General features: G+C 41.0%; 1 protein-coding gene across 9 annotated transcripts in view; it reads right to left on the bottom strand.

The window, feature by feature from the left end:
• LOC125454927 (transcriptional-regulating factor 1) overlaps window positions 1–17,966 on the bottom strand; it is a 251,903-nt gene that overhangs the window by 36,234 nt on the left and 197,703 nt on the right. For all 9 annotated transcript variants that reach the window (XM_059648596.1, XM_059648599.1, XM_048536259.2 and 6 more), the window contains 4 exons: window positions 8,997–9,360; window positions 7,521–7,581; window positions 3,031–3,170; window positions 740–843 (listed from right to left, as the gene is read on the bottom strand). In XM_059648596.1, coding sequence (XP_059504579.1) covers window positions 740–843; window positions 3,031–3,170; window positions 7,521–7,581; window positions 8,997–9,360 — 669 coding nt within the window. The remainder of the gene's footprint in view (window positions 1–739; window positions 844–3,030; window positions 3,171–7,520; window positions 7,582–8,996; window positions 9,361–17,966) is intronic.

Raw genomic sequence — 17,966 nt, forward strand, 5'->3', positions numbered from 1 at the left:
TTTTATCGGTGCAGTGCATACAAAGGACAAAATGGAGTTCCTTTCAGGAAGGTTGTTCCTTAGCACAAGCATTCACTTCTACAGTTATTAAGAGCAAAAATATTTATTATTTTGCAAAATTCACCAAAACAGAGCTGCCTAATGTTTTAATAGCTGACTTTCAACAATGGTACATTTAATGAGCAAAACAGCACCACAGACCTGAAGATGATTTAATTGAAATGACTTGGTTCTTAGAAAATGAAATAGACGCTGCTGTTTTCATAAGCAACAATGATTAGATTCCATTCCCTGCAGTGTGGGAACAGGCCCTTCGGCCCAACAAGTCCATAGTGCCCCTTGGAGCTTGCCACCCAGACCCCATCCCTCTATAACCCACACACCCCTGAACACTATGGGCAATTTAGCATGGCCGATCCATCTAGCCTGCACATCTTTGGACTGTGGGAGGAAACTGGAGCACCCGGAAGAAACCCACGCAGACACGGGGAGAATGTGCAAACTCCAGACAGACAGTCGCCAGAGGCTGGAATTGAACCCAGGTCCCTGGCGCTGTGAGGCTGCAGTGCTAACCACTGAGCCACCGTGCCGTCCCAAAATGTATTAAAATCCAGATCCTTGACAATCTTTATTTTTCACTTGCGATCAGTGCACTTCAAAACAATTCAAAGCAAATGTAAATGTGTATTGTACAAGCATCATCATCTCAGCTGTAAAACAGCTGTACTGTCACACTTACCAAAATGTTACCATGTGCCTCAAAAAGACAATGGAGAGCAAGTTCCCGATTTGTCCCACCACCTGGTACTACACTAGAACAAGCCATGTTCAGCAGGTCTTCCACTGTAAAAAAAAGTTTAAAATTAAGCTTACATAATTTACAAATATTGAACATGTATTATCAAATTCATAAACAATATCAAATAATCTAAGATTCCATGGCATGATTAAAAACAGTGATGATTTCTTTATGGACTACAATGATTCCTAACTAACATTAGAATATATAATTGTTCATTTAACGAATTAGTGTTTGTTGGATTAATTGTGAATAACTTCTTGTGTTTGCCTGCACAGCAGATTTGAGGTATTCAAACATCCAAGAGGGAATTCAGAATATTTCAAGCAAGTGAAAGGCAGTATGTAAAGGAAAGATTTCTTTTCCTGCAGTAGAAAATGAAAATATAACGTTGATGCTTTAAAAATAAAAAAAATTGGAACTGTGGCAGAATCCTGAAAACGCAACTACAATAAAAATTGCGAGTGGGTTTAATTGCTGAACCTCCTGCAATTTAGTGTTTAGCAACTAAAAATTAATTTTCATGATCTTGTGCATCTGCCAATGTTTGGGACAAAGGAAGAACTTCCTGTCTCTGGATAGGCAGAAGACATGGTTTAGGACCACATGGAAATTCCAGTGCATTGACTATGTGGGAAGTGCCTGGGAAGTTGGAACTTTTGACAGACAGACATCTAACTTATCGAATCTTCCAACAAAGGCCTAGCTTTGACTTTGATCACAGACTTGGGAGGTTTGTGACCGATTAAGCAGAAAAACCTAGAGGCAGTAAAGCCTGCTCTGCCTCCAGGCTAACTATAAAACTGACCTTGCAATCGCCAACCATCATTCCCCAACACCAGTGGATCCAACTCAACCTAAACCACACCTCTCCAGAACCATCAGCTACACGCAACTAAGCTTTCTCTTACCCCAGCCCACCCCTTCCATACCCATTGAGCTAACTCCCTCCCCAAACCTTCTGGATATCCAAGGTCACCAGCCCAAACCTGCCTCGGGCTTGACCCACTCAATGACCCAGGAGGGCCCCTCTCAGCTGACCTAACTCACTCTTCACTGACCACCAGCTGATCCACAAATCAGCCTCCTCAATTCCATCCACTCTGCCCTTCTGTCTCACACACACACACACACAAAAAATACACACACACACAAAAAATACACACACACAAAAAATACACACACACTCCCCAAAGCTATCAAAAACCCTCACCTATTACTGGACATCCTACTTGAGCAGCTTCCTGCCTCCCTAAGCTTTTGCCCACTTTCCTTACATACGTACCATCTCTTAGCAGGTATCAGTGATTTCAGAACTTAATCTCATGGAACGTAATAGGTAGTATTAAAATAAAAGGTGTGTGCTTTCAACAATGATCCATTTCACTGCTGGCTGCATACCTGTTGGTCTGGAATACATGACTTGAAAGTTCCTGGCCCCATATATTTGTATGGAGAACCCTTCCAAAGCGAGTGTGTATTTCTTCATCCCATTAAGTTTGTAAACTTGTAAAGTTTCTGGTCCTGATCAGACAATCTGGACCAAAGTGTTTGGCAAAGGCTTCCCACCTAATACATAGACAATTATACACTTATAGGACAGGATGCAGGCACCCAATTGTTTTATTCTGCTCCCAGGCTAAAGATATAAATAAACTGTCATGCCCAATGAGACCAGCCATCAGAGCAAAGACCAGGAACCTTGGGTTTATTTAGCTCAAATGCATGTTGCACAGTGCATGTACTCAGAGATATCTGGATCCTTTCCATAATTTTTAAATAAGATGTTAAAAAGCAATTGTATGTGCAAAGGAGAATAAGTGTTTTTATTTAATCAGAAATTAAGTATTTCAGTCTCACTATAACTCTGCAGACATTGTGATATTATATCAACTGGAAATTCAATGAGTCAGATTACATCAGCCACTAAAAACGTCAGATAATGACGCCAAAGAGTTGGTGCCATTTGGGCCCTCCATGCTGACCAAGCAGGAATCACCGCCTGAATGTAGTCCAGAACCACAACTATCTGAAGTTGAAAGGAAAATTCATTGATACAACCTCAAGAGCAACCAATCATCCAAGTTCTCATTGGGGTCTTCATATATTTGTGGGAAGTAAAAAAATAAAGTTGTACAAGGTAGAACATCAGGCAGAATATTCCCTGAAAAAGAAAAACATCTATGTAATATACTAAATTGCAAAATGTGTCTTGTGAAGAGGCAGAAAACCTTTTTGTTGAACTTCTGGGTCATCCAGTTCACACCAAGGCTTCCACACAAGGTCTGCTTTGGAGACATCCCTTTCAACCAATGACCTGTCTCGCAATGCTGGAATTGCCGCTTGAAATCGCAATCCCATATTGATTCGCCTAACAAAATAAATACATATTTCAGCATTTCCAAGCATCAATTAAATGGCTACAAAATAAGTGCATTGAAATTGTATTGATAAAGTTCACATTTCTAAAATCCTTTATGCAAAATCCTTCACTAAACTTGTTTAGTCATATCATTGGTATGCTATATGAAGCACTGCTTCAATTCAAATAAAACTTTAAACCTTATAATTATATTTTGAAAATAATTCCAGTTCAAATAAGATTTATATTTTGCACAGCACAAACAGCAATCAAATTATCAGTTCCCACATGTACCTTGGAGACACTCAGATCAACGTCACTGGCATACCTTGGACTCTTCAAATGTCAGTGAGTTATTGTATTGCTTGACAGGCATCCACTACAAATGGGCAGAAGCTTTCACTAAATACTGGGAACAGCCTACATCCCTTTTGCCTAGCAATTAGCCAAGGCAGAAGTGGACAATTTGCAACATTGATGCCTGACTTACTATTGAGGTTACTTCCAAATAAGAAACCACTGATGTTAGATTTTGTTTGATTTTATCAAATATGTCCAAGCTTATCTCAATTACTTGAACTCGAATGATACAAAGTGACAAGGAATATTTTGCCAAGATTCAGGTGTTAATTATTTATTCAGGGAATGTAGGCATAACTGGGTGGGCCTGCATACAGTACCCATCCTTAACTGCCCTGAGAGTGGTGAGTTGCCTTCTTGAGCCATGGAGTCCATTTGTTGTTGGGAGATGAACAATGCTCTTAGGGAGTTCCAGTATTTTTGTGTCAGTGACAGTGAAGGAAGAGTTACATTGTTCCAAATCAGGATGGTGAGTGGCTTGGAGATTGAATTTATCATGCTTTGTGTGTACAGGACATACCTGGGCAATTTTCTACATTCCTGAATAATTGCCAGTGTTGTGGCTGTTTTGGAACAGTTTGGCTAAGAGCACGGCAAGTTCTAATTCACAAGTCTTCAGTACTACTGCCCACAGCCTTTGCAGTGGCTCAGAGCTATTTCTCGTAATCATTTGGTTGACAGAGTGGTGCATGTGATATTGGGGACTTCCAGAGAAGGCTGACATGGCTCATAACCTACTCAGTATGTCTGACTGAAGATTCTTTCAAATGTTTTGGTCTGATCTTTTACACTGGCCTGACTCACCCTTGAGGATAGGGTGATAAGTGGAGCCACCTCCTCCACTCAGTCGTTTAACTGTTCACCACCATTCACAACTGCAATATGTAGATCTGCTTCTTTAGAACTGCTTAGCTCTATCAGTCGTTGCTTAGGCAGTAGTCCTGGTTTGTAGCTTCACAACATGTTGAACACCCTATTTTTAGGTATGCCTAGTGTTGCCTCTTGTTTGCCCTCCTACACTCTTCACTTTTAAGGTAACTTCCTATCCAATATATCAGAACAGCTCAATGGAATAACAGAATGATAAAGCATAGAACATGCTATCTAATTATTCACCATCCCTCCTGTTTTCCTAATGCCCTACAAATAATTCCATTTCAAATATTTATTCAATTCCTTTTGAAAGTTACTACTGGATTTTCCTTCATATCCCTTGCAAGAAGGGCATTCCCTCAACCATCATAATTCGCTGTGTAAAAACATTTTCTTCTGTAGTTTTAAAAATTACATCTGCACCTTCTGGCAATGAAAATGGCTCCCTTACCTACTTTATCAGAACCCTTCATGATTTTGAACACCTCTAGCTTTACTTATTCTTCTCTGCTGTAAGGGCTACTACCCTATTCATTCACAGGGAGTTGGTGACGAAGCCACATTTATCGTCTTCCTCAAAACGATCTTACAAAGGTGATGGTGATCTGCCTTTGTGAACTGCTGCAGTCCCTATAGTGTAAGGACTGCAGCAGTTCAAGAAGGCAGATTCTTGTCTTTCTAGACTACAGAAGTCATGCTTTGGAAGGAGCTATCCAAGATATTTTAAATGAGTTGTTTAAATGCATTATTTGGGTGGCATACACTGCTGCTACTGTGCGTTACTGATTCAATTAAAGTTAAAGGAATTAAATGGAATCTAGTGGCTGGTTACCTCATTTGGCTCAATAGCTGGTTTGTAATTCAGAATGACACCAATTGCTCAAGTTGATATGAAGGTCCCACTTTCTCAACCCAGCCCTTTGCATGGACACAGCGACCCTCAGATTAAACTCACCATCAAGTGTCTCTCTCCAACAAGAGCACAGCCCTAAGGCCTGTGAGACAATAGTAACTACATCTTTAATTAGATGGAGTCCCAAACAAGTAGGCTGGTTTGTCTCTGGATGATTTTGAGCTTCTTGGGTCTTGTTGGAATGCACTCATCCAGGCAAGTGGTGAGTAATCCATCAGGTTTTGAGAAGTCAGGAGCTAAGTTAGACTGTGGTTTCTACAGTACCAGCTCAAACGTACAAGATCCTTTGTGATGTGTGATATTCAGAATTCACACAAACACTGTACTTGAGCTTAGACTTAACCAGTAATTAAGCAAGGTTTGGAATAACCTCTGAGACTTGGTACACCAATACCTCTTTGCAAAACCAAGAATATTGTTCAAACACAACAGGTTCTGGAGGAATAGTCATAATGAGAGAGATTACTGCTTCTTGTAGGGTTTACGACAAAGGTAGAAGCAAGGGTGCAATTGAGCAAATCATTACCTTCCAAAATGTTCCAATGAACAGAAAACCAAACATTAGACATTGCGATTTTGAAAGTGCAGTTGTAGGTGGATTAGGGCGAGTGTTTTCAAGGAGCAGATACAGACAAAGCACAATTGAGATAGGGAAGCGAATGATCCATTGTGTGCAGAGATGGCCTTATCCCTAACATGCTTGAAGTAGCACAGCAGGTGAGATAGCAAGGTCAAGGAGGTGTCTGAAAATGTGCATATTGTTTTAGATATACCTTCTTAACTTGTTCCTTGACCTTCAAAAGATATATATATATATAAATACAAGCCCAGCTTCTTAGTCCTTGCACTGTCTTTAAAAATAATATAATGTAATTGATTTTCATTCACCCCAGTCAGTCAGTGAGATGTACACCACAATGCAACTTGTCCACATTGACCAGATATCCCAATTAATCTAGTCCCATGTGCCAGCATTTGGCCCATATCCCTTTAAACCCCTCTGATTCACATACACATCCTGACGCCTTTAAATGTTGTAATTATGCCAGCCATTTTCTCTGGCAGCTTATTCCATACACACATCACCCTCTGCATGAAAAATATGCCTCTTTAAATCCTTCCCTTACCACTTTAAACCTATGTCCTCGAGTTTTAGAGTCCCCTACCCTTGGGAAAAGACCTTTTCTATTTATCGTGTCCCTATCCGTCATGCTTTTATAAGCCTCTGTAAAGTCAACCTTCAGCCTCCAAAGTTCCAGGGAAAATAACCCTGGTATATTCAGCCTCCCCCTCTAGTTCAAAACGTCCAGCCCTGGCAACATTCTTGTTGATCTTTTCTGAACCCTTTCAAGTTCCACAACATCTTGCCTACAGCTGCAAGATCAAAACTGAATGCAGTGCTCCAAAAGTAGTCTAACCAATGTCTTGGTACAGCTGTAACATGACCTCCCAACTCCCAAACTTACATGTCCTGCCCTGATATGTCTTACTAAAATAAAGCACCTCACAACTAAATTGAACTCTGCCTGCCAAATCTTGGTCAAGATTTTGTCGTACTTTAAAGATAACCTACTTATTAGTCCACTACACCACCAATTTTGGTGTCATCTGCAAACTCATTAACCATACCTCCCAGATTCATATCCAAATCATTTATATAAATGGCAAAAAACAATAGACCCAGCACCGATCCTTGCTAAACACTGTTGGTCACAGGCCTCCAGTCTGAAAAGCAACATTTCATCACCACCTTCCTGTCTCCTACCTTTCAGCCAGTTGTGTATCCAAATGGCTGTGTTCCACATGATCTAACCTTGTTAACTAGTCTACCATGCGGGCCTTCCTACCAAAATTCACCACTTCACATTTCATGTGTTAAGTTCCACCTGCCATGTTCTGCCTATTTCAGCAGCCTCCTCATTTTAACAAGTCTGTCACTATCCTCCCCATTGTTTGCTGGCCTTCTGGGTTGCAAATTTTGAAACTATGACTTGGGTCGATGTCAGAACACTTCTACACAAAGCAATGGGGGAAATGCAATAAGGGAATAGCAATGCATAGTTCCCTTGATATTGAACAAATCTTTTTCAAGGAAATAAACTTCAGTGTGTCCTTCAACAGGAATTGCGGTTTTCTTGGGTGTAGGAAGAGAAGTGCGTGAGCAACTAATTTGACTGTGATGTCTTAAGCATTAGTTAAAAGAGGTCACTTACGGTTCAATATCAACAGTTTGCTCCCCAGGACCAGGAGTTATTGTCAATGCATCAATGCTATCTGAAATCAGGGCAAAACAATAATAAGAGGATATTCTTGTTAAAAAGTTAAGAAGAATATTTATGTAATATTAACTAAAAGAGTTGTTAGTCAGTTCTTTCTAACCTGGCTTCAATCAAACTAACCCGGGCAACATTTTCATTTCACTCAAAGACATTTGGCAACACAAGAACCAGAGCAGGGCATTCAACCTGGACCTTTTCCACCATTCAATAAGAAAATGGTTGATATGTATGCCATTCATCTATCATTAGATCATATTTTCTAATAACAATCTATCCTCTCAGTCCTTAACAGATTGAAGTGAACCAACATTCACCATGTTTTGGGATACAGTTTCAGAATTCCACCCCTCTCATTAAACAGAGCTGCCTGGATTCACTCCTAAATTCCAGTTCAAATTTGATGATTTCACCCTTTCATTTTGAATGTTTAGCAGAAAGGCTAGGTGTAGATCGACTATTTTATGAGCTACTGTATTTATTCCTTTCAAAATATTTATTTCTATTTCCTTCAGTTTAGAATTCAATCAAATTTATACAAACAAGTCTCAATTCATTAAACCTTAAACCACAGTATTGTTCCAATGGAATGATCCTGTACCTGAAGTCAAGCTATCCTCCTTGTGTAATGCTGTCAAACTGAACTGTGCTCATGTACCTAAGGCTCTGTACAAGTGAAGTATAAAGTATAACTTCTCACTTTTCAATTGTAGTTCTTTGAGCCAAGTGTCAAAATTTCACTCGTAGTTTTGATCCATTCTTTGTACCTGCACACGAGTTTCTAATGATATTTACATTGTTACCTAAATCACTTGACTATCAAAGCTAAGTATGGGTATGCTAGTTTTAAAGATGGGCAGAAAAATTGCAAAATGTAAATAACTTCTTCAGCAATGTACAATCTGAAATTAGGATGTATAATGCAGTTACACTTTTATTCAGAAAACTTTACTTGGCAATGAGCATTGAAAAGCCTATTGCATTTATCCTGCTACAGACATGGACTCCCAAAATGCATCATTCAGCAGCCAAGAGAGAACAGTGAAACCATATCATTGTACATTAAACAGGAGACATTTGTCATGAGAAACATAAGGTGAACCGCATCAAATTCATCCAGGAATAAAGTATGAACTGAAGCTCAGGCACTTGGCCATTATTAACAAAAAACAATGTAAAACAAGTCTGACGACAAGTCACTCAACACTGTGCTTCGACCTTTCCTAAACTGCAAATTAGCACACTTTGTTAACCTGCTTGTTGGGGAGAATACTGCCAACTAGAAAAAAAAACCCAAGTATAATGATCTCAAAACAACTCCCTGAAATCAGAATCAAGCCAAATTCAAGATTGGATCTTATCAGTGAAATAAAAAATTACCAACTAAACAAAGTTAAACATAAAAATACTCACTAGCATGACCAAGCAGGATGCGTGGCGTTGAAGGAGTGAGTGGCAGTGCAGAATAAGTGCCAACATACGAAGATGAAATGACACTGCTGAAAAGGCCAGAGCCCTGTCTCACTGGACTTAACATCGGGGGTGGTGTGTACGGTGGGAGCTCGTGTGTCCTGTCCAGCAGGTGGTCTCCCATGATTCTTGGTGAACGAAGCTGACTTTGGTACAGTGTAGCACCTTGATATGAAGCAGAGAGGTTGACAGAAGGTGGAGGGATGTAGAGAGGCTCTGGTCTGTGTCGATACTTCTTTTTGTCTTGCTGAGTTCTGTAGCTATCTTCTGACTGTGAACCAGAGGGTTGACACTTTCGGACAGATTCCTAAGAAGTTTATAGTTTGAATTTTATTGCTTTTTAAAAAGATTGAGAATGAAAAAAAGTCACAGAATATTAATTGAATAAACACAGCTGAATATCTGAAACAAAAACAGAAATTGCTGAGGAAACTCAGCAGGTCTGGCAGCATCTGTGGTGGAAAAGCAAAGCAGAGTTAATATTTTGAGTCCATTTACCAGATTACCAGTAATCTGGTAAGAGGACTCAAGCCATTAGCTCTACTTTTCTGCCACAGATGTGACCAGACTTTGAGTTTCTCCATGAATTTCTGTTTTTGTTTCAGGTCAAAAAGATGTTGTTCTGATTCCCTTTTGCATGAAGGCAGTGTACCCTTTTCCATTGAAGGATTTCCCCCTCATCTCTAACATTGAAGATGGACTCAGTAAGTACGTAAGATTAAATGTGAGGGGAAAATAAAACTGCCAGAGAAAAACAGAATCGTAGCACCAATCATCCAAAGGTGCAACAACAACTAACAAAATTTAAAAAAACACAAGGATGTTAAAGTAAGAACAGCGCATCTGTGTCTGTAAACTGTTCATGCAGCTGTAGAGGAAACAAAAATTGAAAACAAAAACAAAGCTACACATAGATGCTTTCCCTCTCAAGGCCTTGTCAGTGGCAGTAAACCGTACTTTTAGGCTGTGCTATTGTGTACAAGAGACAACATTAAAGCACTCCTTCTAAAGCAAGTCAAACAACTGGCATTAGTATTGGAGCATAAATCCTCCAATGATTTCAAAAGGGGTGAGGGTGTGGCAGACTTACCAACTTGAGGATTTTTGTACAAATGTACAAAGAAGTTTTTTTTTTGTTCTCCCAAGCCTCAGAAAAGCCATCAGTTGAGGATTGGGAATATCGAGACTCAACAGGGATTATTACTGGTTACTGACCTAGACCAATAAGCGTCGTGAGATGCAAATAGCATTAGCTGTCTCTCCAAATGAAAATTCAACTCTAAAAGAGCCAGCTAACCCCAAAGAATACCTGTTAGCAGAGGGATATAAAATAACAAAAGTTGCCACAGTACACAGATGCGTACCTGGCTGGCTGAAAGGCTACTGAGTGTGTTGGGTAATTGCATATTCTAGCAAAGATGGAAGTAAAGAAGAAATTTTTTAAATCATGCATGTCTTTAATGTTGTGACAACATTTCATTTAGAGGTTGGGCAGGAGTTAAGATGATGGCATTCCTTCATCTTCTTCAAAATCTCACATGAATAAGAATTAATTTCATCAAATCCCTACAGTGCAGAACAATGCCATTCGGCCCATCAAGTTCGCACTGACTCTCCGAAAAGCGTTCCAACCAGACCCAGCATCCCATCCTATTCCCGTAACCTCACATTTATTATGGCTAATCCACCTAGCCTGGATGTCCTAAAGGTGCTATGAGCAATTTACAATAACTAATCCAACACAACTTTGGATCTGGGGAGGAAACTACAGCACCTACAGGAAACACCCACAGAGACCATCAGTTACTGAGGCTGGAATTGAATCCAGGTCTGTGGCATTGTGAGGCAGCATAGCTAACTACTAAGCCACAATGCCACCAATTTCATACAGATGCTGAGGAAATTTAGGAAACTTTTTTTGTTGCTCTAGTAATCAAATTTTACAGAAAAAGTAGGATCAGCTCCTAACAAAACCAAAGTACTTTAAAGATGACAAGGACAACTGCAGATGTTGGCCATTAGAAACAAGGACGGACACTGCTGGTGGACCTTAGCAGTTCTGGCAGCATCTGTGGGGAGAAAGCAGAGTAAATGTTGAGTTCAGTAACTCTTCATCAGAACCACCAGATGAAGAGTCACCATGATGTTAACACAAAATGTTAACTGTGCTTTCTCACCACAGATGCTGCCAGACCTGTTGAGTTCTGCCAGCAATTTCCGTTTTTGTTCCACCGAAATTTAGTTGTTTCACTGTAAAAAGTAAATCTCATGAACTACGGACCATTTTAATCCAAGTAAAACTTGTTCAAAAGCAGCAGGTAGAACAGTCATAAGCCATCAAACTAAGAGGGTCCAAGGAGCAAGTTCACTTCCTTACAGTGAGATAAATCAATGATCCATGTAATGGCTTTTTGCATGCCTATTTTCAGCCCACTGTCTTGTTTGTAACTTTGAAGTTCTTTTGTAGCATTTGAGAAAAGGATTTGTAATTGCTTCGGAGATTTCAACAATCTCTGGCAGGGTCTGCCACTGTGCTGTTAAAAAAAACGTTCTCCCAAGATCCCATACTTGTATAATTTTAGCGTTTAATACTTCCTCATAAGCCTTCATTTGTGTTTTAGTTGGTGATTCAACTCCACGCTTTCTACTCATTTCAGTTTTCCTAGCACTGCCTTTTGTTCCTCCTCCCGACTCTGTTCTGAGATTTTCACCCACAATGATCTAAGCTCATTCACCAAACTGTCCCAGTCATAACACTCGAGTCATAGAGGCATACAGCATGGAAACCAGCTTTTCAGTAAAACTTGTCCATGCTGACCAGGTTTCCTACAATGAACTAGTCCAGTTTGCCTCTGCTTGTCCAACATCCTCCTAAACCTTTACTGTCCACGTATCTGTCAAACTGTCTTTTAAATGTTTGAATTGTACATACCTCTACCACTTCTGGCAGCTCATTCCACATACCCACTACCCCCTGTTTGAAGGAAAAGGGACGACAAGCAAAAGACAGGCTTTTAAAAAAATGTGATGTCAAGAGTGCAAGGACAGTATGTCCCTGTTAAGAGTGAATGGAAAGGCTGGCAGGTTTAGGGATCCCTGGCTGACGAGGGATAATGAAGCCCTGGTCAAGAAAAAGGCAGCAGCATACACTGGGTTTAGGCTATCGGGCTCAAGTGGATCCCTGAATGACTATAAACAGTGTAGGAGCACGCTCAAGGGCAAATTAGAAGAGTAGAAATACGGTATGAGATAGATTCTGCAGCTAAGATTAAAGATAATCCCAGAAGTTTTTATGCCTATATTAAAAGGGTGGCAAGGGAAAGACTAAGTCCTCTTAAAGACAAGCATGGCCATCTATGTGTGGAGCCAGATAAGATGGAGAGGTTTTTACTGAATATTTCTCTTCAGTGTTCACTGGTGAGAAAATCATGAATGTTATGGAAATAAGCGAAACAAATGGGGATATTTTGGGCCACATACATATTACCAGAGATGAGGTGTTTGCAGATTATATCGTATTAAGGTGGATAAATCCCCTGGGCCTGATCAAGTCTATCCTCGGATGTTGTGGGAAGCTGGGGAAGAAACTGCAAGGACTCCTGCAGATGTTTTTGCTTCATCTTCAGCCACTGAAGTTCCAGAAGACTGGAGGGTAGCTAATGTTATTCCATTGTTCAAGAAAGGTAGTGAGGTAAGCCAGGGAACTTCAGGCCAGTGAGCCTGACATCAGTGACAGGCAAATTATTGGAGAGGATAGTGAGGGACAGGATCAACCAACACTTGCAGGGTCTAGGCCTGAAATGACAGTTTTCCTGCTCCTCTGATGCTGCTTTGGCCTGCTTGTTCATCCAGCTCCACACCTTGTTAACTCTTAAATAGTCAAGGTCTGGTTAGGGATAGTCAACATGGATTCGTGTGCAGGAAGCCATGTCTGACAAATCTTTTAAGTTTTCTGAACTGTAACAAAGATGATAGATCAGGGTGGAGTAGCAGATGTTGTCTGGATGGACTTTAGTAAGACCTTTGGCAAGGTCCTGCATGGCAGACTAGTCATGAAGGTTGGGTTGCGTGGGATCCAGGAACAGCCAGCTAACTGGATTCAAAATTGGTTCTATGGTCGGAAGCAGACGGTGATGGTTGAAGGTAATTTCTCAGACTGGAGGTCTGTGACTCGTGGCGTGTCACAGGAGTCAGTGCTGGGACCTTTGTTATTTACATAAATGATCTAGATGTGCATGTACAAGGCACAATGAATAAGTCTGCAGATGATACAACATTAGGAGATAACATTGACAGTGAGGAAGGTTATCAAAAATTACTCAGGGATCTTGTTCAGATGGGGAAATGCAATTCAATGCAGATAAGTGTGAGGTGTTGCACTTCGGAAAGTCAAACCAAGGTAGGACTTGTACAGTAAATGGTAAGGTCCTGAGGAGTGTTGGGGAAAAGCGGGACCTGGGAGCAGAAGTACATAGTTCATTGAAAGCAGCGTCACAGGTAGACAGAGTGAAGAAGGCATTGAGAATGCTGGCTCCATTGGTTGAGACACCGAGTATAAGAGTTGGGATGTTATGTTACAGTTGTATAAGCTGGTGGGGAGGCTACACTTGGACCATTGTGTACAGTTTTGGTCACCCTGTCATAGGAAAGACACAATTGAACTGGAAAGTGAGGAAAGACACAGTTGAACTGGAAAGTGTGCAAAGAAGGTTTAAAAAGATGTTGCCAGGACTAGTAGGGCTGAGTTTATAGGGAGAGGTTTGGCCAAGATAGCACTTTGTTCATTGGAAGGTTTGAGGGGTGACTTTATTGAGGTGCATAAAATCATGAGGGGCACAAATAGGACGAGATCATTTAGTCTTTTTTCCCCAGGGATGGGGAATTGAAAACTGGGGGGCATAAGTTTAAGGTAAGAGGTGAAAGAATTAAGAAGGACCTTCATGTAGAGAAAGGTGCATATATGGAATGGGCTGCCACAGAAAAAGTCGTTAAGGAAGGCACAATAGCAACATTTAAAAAAGATTTGGAAAGGTACATGGATGAGGAGGGTTTAAAGGGATATGGACTGAATGTGGACGATTAGAACTAGCTGAGTAGGCACCATGGTCAGCATGGACCAGTTTGGGCCAAAGGGCCTGTTTCCATGCTATATTTCTCGGACTATGGAAAACTATTGCACCTCAGGTCCCTTTTAATTCATTCCCCTGTCACTCATCTTAAACCTCTGTCCTCTAGTTTTGGATTCCCCTATTCTGGGGAAACAGGCCTTGGCTATTTACCTCATCCATACCCCTCATGATATTATAAACCTCTTAGTTCTCCCTTCTCAGCCTCCTATGCTCAAGGGAAAAGAAATCCCAGCATCTCCTCATAACTCAAACTCTCCAGTCTCGGAGAATCTATTTTGCACCCTTCCCAGTTTAATAACATTCTTCTGATAGCAGGGGAACCAGAATTGTAGGAAGTAGTCCAAATGCAACCTTATCAGTGTATTGTGCAGCTGTAACATAACATCCCAACTCCTGTATTCTAGGCTCTGACCGATGAAGGCACAAATGCCAAACACTTCACCACCCTACATACCTGTGTGGCCACTTTCAAGGAAGTGAATGTACCTGCTCCCCTAGGATTCTCTGTTCACTAACAGTCCTCAGGGTCCAACATTAGCTATGTTAGTCCTGCACTGGCTTGTCTCACCAAAATGTGACACCTTGCATTTATTTGAATTGAACTCCACCTGCCATTCCTCAGCCCACTGGCCCAGTTGTTTAATGTCTTCTCGTACTCTTAGATAACCCTCTTCACTGTTCACTACACCACCAATCTCAGTGTCATCCACAAATTTACAAACCATGCCTCCAACATTCTCATCCAAATCATTTATATAAATGAACTACAGCGTATACAGCATTGATCCTTGAGGCACACCGCTGGGTCACAGGCCTCCAGTCTGAACGAAAACCCTCTACCACCAAGCTCTGTCTCCTACCATAATCAGTCCCTGCTTTTCCAAATGCAGATAGATCCTGTTTCTCAGAATCATCTCCAACAACTTACCCATCACAGACCTGAGGTTCATGGATCTAATCTTCCCTGGGTTTTTCTTGGAGCTTGAGTAAGCAAGCACCTAAATGTTTACAAATTCCACACAGTTCAGTGAATGATTCATGTCATTAATACTCTCTGTAAAACAACGCAAATCAACTTTCTTTCACTTCATACCTTTTGTTCAGTGTCTCCTGCAACTCCGTTCACAGTTAAAAATCACAATCTTTCTCTTCAATGGGCCTAGTGATGACTTCACCTTTATTTATGTATTGATATTTGAGATTTCACCCACCTTTGACCAAATCTGGAAACTGCACATTGTTTGTTTTTCTCCTAATGCCCATTGTTTCCTCCCAGAACAATAAAACAATTCTGCATGAAGACCAATTTGTCAAAGACTTCAAAACTACTCCGTTATCTAGAAAGGTTCTTCTTGCAAAATTCTTGTATTTCTGTGCTCAATATCAGCAAGATGTCATTGACAGCTCCTGCAAAAACTCCATTCTTTGACCAGTGATCCCATCTCATTTCCTGTGAGGCCACCCTCTCAGGCTGAAAGCACATATGCGAGCAAGGCACCTCATTCAATCCTATCACCAACTAATCTACTTTCTCTGCACAGCTGCCTATCACCACCCCGACTTTACGAGAATCTCCACCATAACATAATCTATCTAGACCACTTTATCCCTCTGAAACAAGCCTTTGTGGATTCTCCCTCTCATCCACTACCATTACTAATCAAAGCGTGCATCTCCTCAAGCTCATTCTATCTTGCTTCTAAAGCAATCTGCGACAATATTCAAAAGGTATGCCAAAAAGATTACTGACACTTGTCATCTCTATTTTTGTTCCCATTTTTAAAGCTTCTTTAAACACCTTTAAGGTGCTACATAAAAACAAGTTATTGTCAGTGGATAGTTAAGATTTGTTTAGCCTCTATTCTTTGTCTCATTAATCCAATCTTTCTCAATTCAATCATTACTAGAACATGTGAGAATGTGGTTTCATGGTACTCATATACTCTCAGTGCATTGGTTGTTTGTGGGATCAGCGCATGATCAGTTGAACAGCTTTCAATTTAGCCAAACAGGGATGCACTTTAAAGGACAGCCAAGGGTCCATAATTATTGGAAAAACTTGATAAATGTACATCCTCTTGGCTCCTTGTTACCTGAAGCCTGTTTTGACTGACTTTCGGAGATACTGTAATTTAAGAGTTATATTCACGAAATGTACAAATGAAGAGTAGAACGAGTTTAAGTGTATGGAACACATCACTGCAGTAGTTCGGCTGAATGGTGAAGTTTGGCACCCTTGTTGCAATAATGAATTGTGAACTCAAAAATAAAGAATCACAAATAGAATTATGTAGCATGATTTGACTTGAAAACTCATGGTCGATTGCGTAACATGAGCTCATTAAAAGAAAGATATGATTCTGCAGCTGTTACAACTGAGGTGTGTTTAAAGTAGCAAAACAAAACACAACAGGAAAGCATCTAGTCAAAGTTTCCAGTTTCTCCCTGCTAAATCAAAATAATGTTTATATAAAATAAGGACACATCGAGTTTTTGAACTATGTGTATTTCCCTGGATTTATGGGGAAATGGATCAACCAGTGTGAAACTGATGCTTAAGAGGCTGGGATGGCAGCAGACAGCACTCCTGGTTTAAGCTGAACAATTGTCCTCTTCCCCTGGAGAGAATAGGAGGGGAAAATAACGAGAAGCATTCTGTTCCAATCTAATGCCTCCTCTCAGGAAAACATATGTGCAGACAGTAAGCTAAAGGCAGATGTGGGCTTAGTTGTGATGGTTTTCCATGACTGGATAACCTGGTAATCCTTTACTGCACAGCTTCTTTCATTTACAAATGGTCAATTGGGTGAGGTGTACAGGGTGGCTGGTGCACAAATTACATTTCTGCACAAGGAATTCACAGGACCAGTAAAGGCAAAGCAATTGAATGAAGAGGACAATACTTGGTTGCAACAGCCTTCCATCAAAGAACTGTTATCTAAATCTACATCAAACAGAAATACAACTTGTCCATTTGTAACTGCTCTTTGCAGGCAAAAGCTGCTGTTTCTTCGGCAGACAAAATGGGACTTCATAGTGAGATAACAAAGTTTTAGAGCTGGATCAACACAGCAGGCCAAGCAGCATTTCAGGAGCATAAAAGCTGATGTTTTGGGCCTAGACCCTTCATCAGAAAAGGGGCATGGGGAGAGGGTTCTGAAATAAATAGGGAGAGAGGGGGAGGTGGACAGAGGAGAAGATAGGTGGAGAGGAGACAGACAAGTTAAAAGGGCGGGGATAGAGCCTGTAGAGGTGAGTACAGGTGGGGAGGTAGGGAGGGGATAGGTCAGTCTGAGGAGGACGGACAGGTTAAGGGGGCAGGATGATGTTAGGAGGTAGGAAATGGAGATGCGGCTTGAGGTGGGTGGAGGGGAAGGTGAGAGGAAGAGCAGGTTAGGGAGGCGGGGGACGAGCTGGGCTGGTTATGGGATGCGGTGGGGGAGGAGAGATTTTGAAACTTGTGAAATCCACATCGATATCATTGGGCTGCAGGGTTCCCAAGTGAAATATGAGTCGCTGCTCCTGCAACCTTCGGGTGGCATCATTGTGGCACTGCAGGAGGCCCACGATGGACATGTCGTCTAAAGAATGTGAGGAAGAGTTGAAATGGTTTACGACTGGGAGGTGCAGTTGTTTGTTGCGAACCGAGCGAAGGTGTTCTGCGAAACGGTCCCCAAGCCTCCGCTTAGTTTCTCCAATTAGAGGAAGCCACAACGGGTACAGTAGATGCAGTATACCACATTGGCAGATGTGCAGGTGAACATCTGCTTGATGTGTAAAGTCA

The sequence above is a fragment of the Stegostoma tigrinum genome, chromosome 9 (genome assembly GCF_030684315.1).
Source record: "Stegostoma tigrinum isolate sSteTig4 chromosome 9, sSteTig4.hap1, whole genome shotgun sequence".
In the NCBI taxonomy this organism is placed as follows: domain Eukaryota; kingdom Metazoa; phylum Chordata; class Chondrichthyes; order Orectolobiformes; family Stegostomatidae; genus Stegostoma; species Stegostoma tigrinum.